The 10,795-nt window shown below is 50.2% G+C and overlaps 3 protein-coding genes across 3 annotated transcripts; 1 reads left to right on the top strand and 2 right to left on the bottom strand.

Annotated features, from left to right (window-relative positions):
• Positions 1-4,766: 4,766 nt before the first annotated feature.
• GUITHDRAFT_83083 (hypothetical protein) lies at positions 4,767-5,705 on the bottom strand (the record flags this gene model as incomplete). Its single annotated transcript, XM_005818420.1, has 1 exon — positions 4,767-5,705. The coding sequence occupies one exon, from the start codon at positions 5,703-5,705 to the stop codon at positions 4,767-4,769; it is 939 nt and encodes a 312-aa protein (XP_005818477.1).
• A 925-nt stretch (positions 5,706-6,630) lies between these two features.
• Positions 6,631-7,464, top strand: GUITHDRAFT_122309 (hypothetical protein; the record flags this gene model as incomplete). Its single annotated transcript, XM_005818419.1, has 1 exon — positions 6,631-7,464. One exon carries the CDS (start codon positions 6,631-6,633, stop codon positions 7,462-7,464), a length of 834 nt encoding a protein of 277 aa, XP_005818476.1.
• Positions 7,465-7,479: 15 nt separating this feature from the next.
• GUITHDRAFT_149260 (hypothetical protein) lies at positions 7,480-10,101 on the bottom strand (the record flags this gene model as incomplete). The annotated part of the gene is made up of 3 exons (XM_005818418.1): positions 7,480-7,514; positions 7,629-8,579; positions 8,637-10,101. The coding sequence occupies 3 exons, from the start codon at positions 10,099-10,101 to the stop codon at positions 7,480-7,482; spliced, it is 2,451 nt and encodes an 816-aa protein (XP_005818475.1).
• Positions 10,102-10,795: the final 694 nt, after the last annotated feature.

Below are 10,795 nucleotides of genomic sequence, written 5' to 3'. Positions count from 1 at the left end.
TTAAAACATTTTAGAAGGTACCCAAGAAACGATAAGCTAAACTTCCAAAAATCACTTTTAATCACGGTTTTGAATTTGGTTTGAATTTCGAGAGAAAAAACCGGGGTAGCTGAATGGAAGTGTATATATGAACCCCTTCCCAAGGAGAAAAAAAAAGACCAATTTTGCTAGAGCCTGCATATGACCTTGTGAACGGCATGGTCACGGCCGCCCGGAGAGATCGGGCCCCCGGCCAATCTCCGGACACTTAGCCTCCTGGCGGGCCTCCAGGGGGTCTGAGGCGGGGCTGAAGGCTGCAGTCGGTCTACTGACGGGCCCGGCCGGCAGGATCCGTCGAGAAACAGGGGGGTCAAGGGAGGTTTTCTTCCCCCTGGGAGAAATGTCCTATGGGTTTTTGGATCTGCGATATAAAAAAGTCTTGTCTCGGTCACGTGATGTGTCACGTGACCGGTCAGGTGAGCCTGTCAGCCGGGTCACGGCCCCTGTCAGCCGGCTGACATGTCACGGGCCTGCTGACACGGTCCGCTGACCGGTCACGGCCGCCCGGAGAGATCGGGCCCCCGGCCAATCTCCGGACACTTAGCCTCCTGGCGGGCCTCCAGGGGGTCTGAGGCGGGGCTGAAGGCTGCAGTCGGTCTACTGACGGGCCCGGCCGGCAGGATCCGTCGAGAAACAGGGGGGTCAAGGGAGGTTTTCTTCCCCCTGGGAGAAATGTCCTATGGGTTTTTGGATCTGCGATATAAAAAAGTCTTGTCTCGGTCACGTGATGTGTCACGTGACCGGTCAGCTGAGCCTGTCAGCCGGGTCACGGCCCCTGTCAGCCGGCTGACATGTCACGGGCCTGCTGACACGGTCCGCTGACCGGTCACGGCCGCCCGGAGAGATCAGGCCCCCGGCCAATCTCCGGACACTTAGCCTCCTGGCGGGCCTCCAGGGGGTCTGAGGCGGGGCTGAAGGCTGCAGTCGGTCTACTGACGGGCCCGGCCGGCAGGATCCGTCGAGAAACAGGGGGGTCAAGGGAGGTTTTCTTCCCCCTGGGAGAAATGTCCTATGGTTTTTGGATCTGCGATATAAAAAAGTCTTGTCTCGGTCACGTGATGTGTCACGTGACCGGTCAGGTGAGCCTGTCAGCCGGGTCACGGCCCCTGTCAGCCGGCTGACATGTCACGGGCCTGCTGACACGGTCCGCTGACCGGTCACGGCCGCCCGGAGAGATCAGGCCCCCGGGCAATCTCCGGACACTTAGCCTCCTGGCGGGCCTCCAGGGGGTCTGAGGCGGGGCTGAAGGCTGCAGTCGGTCTACTGACGGGCCCGGCCGGCAGGATCCGTCGAGAAACAGGGGGGTCAAGGGAGGTTTTCTTCCCCCTGGGAGAAATGTCCTATGGGTTTTTGGATCTGCGATATAAAAAAGTCTTGTCTCGGTCACGTGATGTGTCACGTGACCGGTCAGGTGAGCCTGTCAGCCGGGTCACGGCCCCTGTCAGCCGGCTGACATGTCACGGGCCTGCTGACACGGTCCGCTGACCGGTCACGGCCGCCCGGAGAGATCAGGCCCCCGGCCAATCTCCGGACACTTAGCCTCCTGGCGGGCCTCCAGGGGGTCTGAGGCGGGGCTGAAGGCTGCAGTCGGTCTACTGACCGGCCCGGCCGGCAGGATCCGTCGAGAAACAGGGGGGTCAAGGGAGGTTTTCTTCCCCCTGGGAGAAATGTCCTATGGGTTTTTGGATCTGCGATATAAAAAAGTCTTGTCTCGGTCACGTGATGTGTCACGTGACCGGTCAGGTGAGCCTGTCAGCCGGGTCACGGCCCCTGTCAGCCGGCTGACATGTCACGGGCCTGCTGACACGGTCCGCTGACCGGTCACGGCCGCCCGGAGAGATCAGGCCCCCGGCCAATCTCCGGACACTTAGCCTCCTGGCGGGCCTCCAGGGGGTCTGAGGCGGGGCTGAAGGCTGCAGTCGGTCTACTGACGGGCCCGGCCGGCAGGATCCGTCGAGAAACAGGGGGGTCAAGGGAGGTTTTCTTCCCCCTGGGAGAAATGTCCTATGGGTTTTTGGATCTGCGATATAAAAAAGTCTTGTCTCGGTCACGTGATGTGTCACGTGACCGGTCAGGTGAGCCTGTCAGCCGGGTCACGGCCCCTGTCAGCCGGCTGACATGTCACGGGCCTGCTGACACGGTCCGCTGACCGGTCACGGCCGCCCGGAGAGATCAGGCCCCCGGCCAATCTCCGGACACTTAGCCTCCTGGCGGGCCTCCAGGGGGTCTGAGGCGGGGCTGAAGGCTGCAGTCGGTCTACTGACGGGCCCGGCCGGCAGGATCCGTCGAGAAACAGGGGGGTCAAGGGAGGTTTTCTTCCCCCTGGGAGAAATGTCCTATGGGTTTTTGGATCTGCGATATAAAAAAGTCTTGTCTCGGTCACGTGATGTGTCACGTGACCGGTCAGGTGAGCCTGTCAGCCGGGTCACGGCCCCTGTCAGCCGGCTGACATGTCACGGGCCTGCTGACACGGTCCGCTGACCGGTCACGGCCGCCCGGAGAGATCAGGCCCCCGGCCAATCTCCGGACACTTAGCCTCCTGGCGGGCCTCCAGGGGGTCTGAGGCGGGGCTGAAGGCTGCAGTCGGTCTACTGACGGGCCCGGCCGGCAGGATCCGTCGAGAAACAGGGGGGTCAAGGGAGGTTTTCTTCCCCCTGGGAGAAATGTCCTATGGGTTTTTGGATCTGCGATATAAAAAAGTCTTGTCTCGGTCACGTGATGTGTCACGTGACCGGTCAGGTGAGCCTGTCAGCCGGGTCACGGCCCCTGTCAGCCGGCTGACATGTCACGGGCCTGCTGACACGGTCCGCTGACCGGTCACGGCCGCCCGGAGAGATCAGGCCCCCGGCCAATCTCCTGGGGTCTGAGGCAGGGCTGAAGGCTGCAGTCGGTCTACTGACGGGCCCGGCCGGCAGGATCGTCGAGAAACAGTTTTATATCGCAGATCCAAAAACCCATAGGACATTTCTCCCAGGGGGAAGAAAACCTCCCTTGAAGTTGACCCCCCTGTTTCTCGACGGATCCTGCCGGCCGGGCCCGTCAGTAGACCGACTGCAGCCTTCAGCCCCGCCTCAGACCCCCTGGAGGCCCGCCAGGAGGCTAAGTGTCCGGAGATTGGCCGGGGGCCTGATCTCTCCGGGCGGCCGTGACCGGTCAGGCCCCATTCCATTGGGTTCTCAACTGGATTTTATTCCGTCTCGGCGGGGTCTTTTTCTACCTGGATTTTTCTTAATGAATAGGTTTTGGATTTCAAAGTGAAAATTTTCCTTGAAATGTTTTACTTCTGTCAAACCACGCCATTTCAAATTGTGGGATCCTGCCAGCACCGTGCCATTTCTGGAATTTTTAAACGTTGTACCGAATGTACCAATGTTGAACACTATGTCAGTTTCGGAGACTCACGTTCAAGCAGATCGCGCCCTGTGGGCACCATGTTGTGAGATACATACATCAATGTGATGACAAGAACATCTTTTGATGCCAAATTTGACCAGATTTGAATGTATCATGTGGGAAAACGACTGCATTTCCTTTAAGCAGAGTGTTTTGAGGATGATGCATATCATGTTGCAATAAGAATTTTGTGGAAAGGAAATATTTGAATCTCAGTTCGTTGAGTTGCGTGTAAATGCAAATATGCTTTGAAGCATTGTGAGCATAGTTGTAACTGTGCATTGACTTGTAATAGTGTAAGGTATGCATTCAAATTTGCATGCTCACGCTATCCAATAATTGTGTGACTTTCCTTGTCATACTTGCACTGAAACACCTCAATTCTGATGTGCCAAAGCCCTGATCAGCTGTTTTCACACTTTCAGAAGGGAAACATGAAAGGAATCGATCAGAGAGGCAACCTTCGAAGACATGAAGGAAATGCTATTCTCCTTATTGCGATGACGGCCTAGCTTCCTGTACCAGAATGCTTCGTCGGTTGTATATGAAACATATTTCAAGAGACTTGCTGGTGCTTTGCCATGATTGCATTTTTTGAGGCTTCTCCCAATGCATTCCACAACAGTTTGAGTCTTGTGAAATGCTCTCAACAGCCAGTGGGATGGCGATTATAACATGTCATTGGAGTTTGTGAGGCTGAGGGAGGAGAGAGGAGGGGACAGGGGAGGTGGGAAGGAGATGGGAGAGTAGGGGTTGGAAGGGAAAGAGAAGCCTGGGAGGTCACTGCGATGATATGCTGATCGCGAGAGACTGGGAGATGCCAGAGGAGAGACGGTTTACTCAAGACCACTAGCGAGGAAGGGATGCTTCAGAGCCTCCTCTGCAGTCATCCTCGTGCGGGGATCGATGTCGAGGCAGCGGTTGAGGAAGTCCCAGATCGCATGTTTCTCCTCCACCTCCAGCCAGCCCTTGCATCCCGCATCCTCGCTCAGGGCGCTTGATAAGGTCCGCCATGTTTGCTCCAAACCGCGGGCATAGCTGAGATACTGTTCCAATGGTCCGAACTGAATGACATGAAGTTAGCATCCCCAGCTTAAGAGTCCCGCCACCATATCACCCTCATCCTCATCTTCATCCTCATCCTCATCCTCATCCTCATCCTCATGATACAACAACAGCAGCAACAACGACAACAATTTTACTTCAACGTCGAGCTTGAAATCTTCGATGACATCTCTGATCTTATCCCTGTACTGACCCGTATACCCATAGTTGTGCTGGAACTCAGCGTCCATGCTCTTGATGTACATGCGCAAGCTGTTCAGACCATACAGTCAGACCAGCGCACTTACTTCAAGGCTTACACAACGGGCGTACCCGTAGATCTCCATGACCGCCAAGTTGTCATTGTCATGCCGGAACCACTGGAAGCAGTGTGTCTGCCGGCACAGCAGGGTAAGCAGTATCACCCCAGCGCTCCAGACGTCCACTGCTTTCGTCTGGTGGTGGCTGCCCATGAGCACTTCGGGCGCGCGGTAGCCCCGGGTTCCCCCGCGGTTGACTGGAAGCCGTTTCAGTTTGACCCCTGAGTTCCTCACGGTCTCCGATGCGTTCGTCCTTCTGACGCCCAACCTTCGCCTCTTTGCAATCTGCTGCGCCAGGTTCTCAGAGGGCAAGATGTAGCCGTTGCTCTTCGTGGCAGGGAAATACTTGCTCATTGACCCTGACGTTGTTCTGCGGCCTGGTGAAGGCGTTTGTCCTGTGGAAATTCCCAGAGCAGTCTTCTGCATTTTCTTCTCTGCCAGCCCAAAGTCCACAAGCAAGTACTTCTTGTTCCTTCTGTCGTAGAGGAAGTTATTCAATTTCACGTCTCGATGTATGATCCCGAGGGCATGTACAGACCTCAATGCTACAAACAAATTCTTCATGTAGTGGGTAATCTCTTTGATGGTCAAATCTTTGACGTAATCTGAGGGACTGTCATGTTCGAAGTATTCAAAAATCAAAGCCTGCTGCTCCTCGACAAGGATTATCCCATTAGGCGCCAGTGGCGGACTTTGCACACGCTGTACAATGTTGGATTTTCCATGCAAGCTTGATATAAAGTTTGCTTCCTTCTTATGCGCATCCATGGTTTGAAATGGTAATAATCGTTTGATTGCTACTCGACGATCATTTAACCTGTCGTAGGCCTCATAGACCTCCCCGAAAGTCCCCGAGCCAACCATTCTTGTTAAATCAAACTGCTTTTCTACTTCATTGAGAAACCGCATGTCCACTGGGTAGATCATCAGCTCTTCTCGTATTGAAATTTTCTTGTGTGCAGCCTCTTGATACACATTGTAAACAGCACTCCGACTTCTGCGCTTGCGGTTTCGCAGAGTTTCCATACTTGCCGATCGTTCTTCCTCTGTTTCGCGGGCCCTCTGCCTCCTCTCCGATTGTCTCCTTCGTTGGCTTGCTAACCGCGCACATCGTTCTTCCTCTGTTTCGCGGGCCCTCCTCTCCGATTGTCTCCTTCGTTGGCTTGCTAACCGCGCAGATCGTTCTTCCTCTGTTTCGCGGGCCCTCCTCTCCGATTGTCTCCTTCGTTGGCTTGCTAACCGCGCAGATCGTTCTTCCTCTGTTTCGCGGGCCCTCCTCTCCCGTTTTCTTCTTCGATTGACCTCCAACTGCGCAGATCGTTCCTCGTCTGTTTTCTGCCAATGCATTGTTTTGTTGGGATAAGCAGACATACACCCCCTGGCAAATTTCAAAGTGCTCCCAAATATTTTGGATATGTCAAATCAGATCCTTACATTTTGTAATCAGACGCAATGGGTTTGGCAAAACACGCATAAATTATTCACGGCGACGGGCCTTGGCGCTGTTGACGGGCACATGTCGCGCCAACGATCAGCTGCGTTGAGAGGCATCGAGACCAGAAGAAATGGAGATAAAATGTCCTCCATTGAAAACATTGACTTTCAAGATGTACCACCTTCCATTTTGCATGAACCCCTGATCTTGGAGATTCAAAGTTCCCTCCTATCTCAACCTCAGAGTTCGATTGAAGCTCAATGGACAAATAGCACCCTGGGCTTACGGGTTCTTTTAACTCCTGGTTGTGGAATCCGCTATCATGAAGATGATCCTGCAAGAACCACAAGGTACGGTATAATCAAACGTTTGGTTTCCGATTGCAGGGTGGAGATTTTCATGTTGTATGACAAGAATCTTTTGGACAAAGTTGATGCAAATATTTCAAAGCATGGCTTACAAAACAAGTCCATGAGGCAGATTGTGAGGTCGATGAATGCGAGAACATGCTTCCAATCAGTGTACACGGAAGAAGTGGACCTGGACCTGATTCAGGATGTGCTAACTATTCAGTATCCATTCCTTCTTGATTCTATGTCGTCTCAAGCACCGCAATCAAGGATTATCGATGTTGTAGGGTACATTTTCTTCAATGAAGACAACTACAATCGTCGAAAGCCCTATTGTGAGATTTCGTACTTCAAATTGCAAGACCCTGAACAAACAATTAAGAAGATAGTATCTTCCAGCATCGAAGCTTCAGTGCTCACACCATCCGGTTACCTCAAGACAGTCTCAGACATCGAAGAGATTAAGAACAGCATGCAGCTATGGCTCACAGCCAGGAGTCGTACATTCAAGAAAGCAGGCACACAAGATCTTGACTTTACTTGCAAGAATATTTCAATGAGGAGTTTGCTTCGTTTAATTCCACCTCGTCTTTTCAAACATGTCAAGGCGAAGAGGAACAAATCACAATTCACATGGATATTTGCAGAGAACATCGTTCAAGATAAAGCTTTCAGAGAAGTGTTAGATATCCCTTTCAAGTCGACACCGAAGCTTCAAGAAAATCTGACACAAATGTTTGTGGGCGGACCGATGTATTTGTCGTACAAACGGGGGAATATGTCCGTGGGTTTTGAAACAGTCGGTAGCATTGGTGGCATGATGGGCAAGATCCAATGGGTTGATTGGCGAGACAAGAAAAAGAGGCAACAGAGAGTGTTATAAATCATGGGCACTGAACTAAGAGTAGTACAAATTTACAATCGTTCCTAATCCTGACGTTAGCAAATTTCTGAATGCAAAAAAATTGCTCATATTCCTAGACATTTGCTGCAGAGTCGCTGTATCTACATGATCCTCGGTCATGTTTTCATGAGATCGTTTTCTACCTGCTGCTGCATTGCCTTCCATCAATCCTTTTCTCCAAGCAGGTCGTCCGCAAATTCTGTGCCTTAGTTCCAAACTTGACATGCTCAGAGCACCCAAAGTAACGTTTCGTTCTGAAAGATGATAGTGGAATAATTCTGCGACATGTCCGGCAGATAAAAAGTGAAAATACACAGCACTGAAGAGTTCCTTATCGCCGCATTCTACGACGTATCTGATAACGAATGAATTGATCCTCGTCGCTAATGTACCAATGTCTTCATCGGTAAGATGGGAAACATGCGTACAAGACAATGTCGAAAGTACGGATGACAACTCTTTGTAGATCTCAGTGTATCTATTTCGCTCATCAACATCATCATAAAGGAGGTCGAGTAGGGGTCCCATAGCTCGGTTCAACAAATCGTCGCACTGTTTGCCTGTCAAGTTAGGAAGCTTCCCATTGTTTTCTTCCAACTTATACTTGATTCCAGACTTGTGTAAAATGCTTTGAGCTTGTTTAGTTCGGTGCTTTCGTTGAGCTGTTTTGTATACACACTTGAGGACACAGTATACAATCCGCAATTTGAGATGGAGAACACAAATGACAAGGCTTTTGCAATCAAGTCCATGTTCTTTCAAAACCTCATGTTCTCTTTCCATTCCGTGATCCTGCTTCAGTACGACCACCTTCTGCCCACGTTTCAGTGTCTTGCTCCTTTTTGACACATTCAGCTTAGACACGTCTGCCTTGCTCAAACATTTTCCACCGAACATGCATTGATGTACGATACTGCATTGCCCTCCATTGGTTAGCACTTCGTGAACCAACCAGAACACATCTGCTGGAATTGCTCTTTCCTTGCAGAAATCATCGACAGTGATGTCCTCAGGAACCTCCGCGATATCGAAGATGAGATGACGCTCAGCTGATTTTACATGGCAGTACAAGCAGCATTGATCTCCCTTGGCACCTATGCGAAAATGACGTTTAGAAAGGACACTGAGGCAACCATGCTATCAGCAATTACCTTTCATGCCGACAAGATGCCACAAGCCCTTGAGGTCGCCACGAAATTCAATTGAGAGGGGAATGATGAGCTCAGGATGAGCAGCAGGGTCACTCATGGACCGTTTCCGACCATCGATGCACGTCAAATTTCCATTGTCGTCCCTGTAAAAATGCAGCCCAGCAGCTATCTTCCTTCCATCCGCACAGATCAGTTCGCCTAAGAATGCCTTCAAGTCAAGTCCATATTCATCCCAAAGATTTGCCTTGATATTTTCAATTGAATCTTGCAAATAGATCAGTAAAAATGTGACATACGATGCAGGAGAATTTAATCTTGTTTCTTGATCGAAAAAACAGTCTGCAAACTGCACGGCATCATCCCAGACTCCAATCAAATTCATTGCAAAGTCTGTATGCTCTGTTCCTGACTGAGCTGAACAGCCTAGTCGGACGCTATCGAAGCAGGTGGACAACTTCAATCCTTTGACCGACATCAATTCTGGTGTCGACTGCACAAGCTTCATGAAAAACAATTCCGTCACTTTGATAAGATTTGCTCCATGGCCCCCAGGAAGCTCGACTATTCCATCAACCTTTTCTTCTACTAATCTTTTTTGCTTGGCCTTCGTCCTGCTGATTTCCGTAGGACTGTGCATAACTTGAAGCCCACTTTCCTTCATCATTTTGTGAAGATCGTCCAACGCCTTGTGAGTCAGTCCATTTTGCAAAGTCATAAGAGAAAGCTCGTCTATTCTCGCACAAACAGAGTTGTACATTTTTTGCAACGCTTTCTTTATCCTCTTGTTGGTCTTGGCATGCTTTTTCAAATGAAAAGATGCAGATTGTGCAAAACCATTCATAAACGACTCCAGGTGAAACAGTGAATCGGAACTTTGACGTAGATCACTGAGATGGCCGAAAGCTTTGCCACTTCCATTCAAGCCTGTCATGCGTTGCAGACCTCCAGAGAGCAAATTGGAGGTGGGAGTTATTTCAGCAAGAATGTCCTTGAGAATTCTTAGCTTTTTGTCTGCAGAATCATTGGAAATGTCTTCCAGATTTGCCGGGCATATCTCCTGAGGGAAATTTGCTTTCCAAATGTCCTCAAATGTCAAATTTAGAACCTTGTCAATGTTGGGAATTGCATCTTTCATGCGCTGATGCTCACTTTTGAGTTTTTCATATTCTGCACTCAAGTGTGCCAACCGACTCGCGCAATTGAAGTAGCCTTGCAGAGTACTTCCAACAACAGACGATGGCGAAAAAAGATATCCGTTTGCAACGTAGTACAAGAAAGAAGCAACATCAGGCTTATCAGAAGTTTTCTCCATGAAGCCTTCCAGCAATGCAAAATGTTCAAGTCCCCTCCAGGTAGCTTCATCGTAGTTGACACGACGATAAGGTGTTGGATTCAAGCCTTGTAGGAATGCCATCGTGTAGCTGTCCATACTTCGAACAGGATAAGCTTGAACAATTCGCTGCATGTCGTAGCCATCCAAAGGGCGGCGGTAACAACATGGATGAAAAGGATTGAAATCTTCCACACGACATTTGCACTGCGGTAGAGAGAACACGTTGCGAGAAAAATGGCAATCAGTGGGTGGATTTTGTCCGGGAAAACTACTATTTGTTGCTAATGATTCCGCAATTTGATTGAACATTTCAGCTTGGTCTCGACTTTACAGTTCAAGTATGAAATTTTAGAACAAATGTTGAGCCCTTGACATGGAATATTTCCACACATGGTAGAGAACAATTGCACAGGTTGTAATATAGTAGGGATATAACCCCCACCCCTGAACACGGTGGAAAACTACCCCTACCTACACTTTATACCGATTTATCATGATATTTGGTAGGGTAGGCCGGAGTGAATGGGTAGGTACTACGTTTTGTGTTTGAGGTTTGATCAGAAAAGGGGCTGTGTTCCCACTACCTACCCCCTTTTCATATGATAATAAGCGCACCCCACGTTCAACTTGTGTTTTTGGGGGTGTTGCTGCATGGTCGTAGGGTTTCACTGACTCTGCAGGGGTAGTGAGCAAAACAAAAAACTGTGTTTTGCTCACGCAGACAAACACACATACAGAAGAGACAAGCAGGGGTAGTGAGCAAAACAAAAAAACTGTGTTTTGCTCACGCAGACAAACACACATACAGAAGAGACAAACAAACAAA

This window comes from Guillardia theta (assembly GCF_000315625.1).
Source record: "Guillardia theta CCMP2712 unplaced genomic scaffold GUITHscaffold_310, whole genome shotgun sequence".
Lineage (NCBI taxonomy): Eukaryota > Cryptophyceae > Pyrenomonadales > Geminigeraceae > Guillardia > Guillardia theta.
The sequence above is the reverse complement of the archived record's forward strand: the minus strand, read 5'-3'. Positions and strand labels throughout refer to the sequence as shown.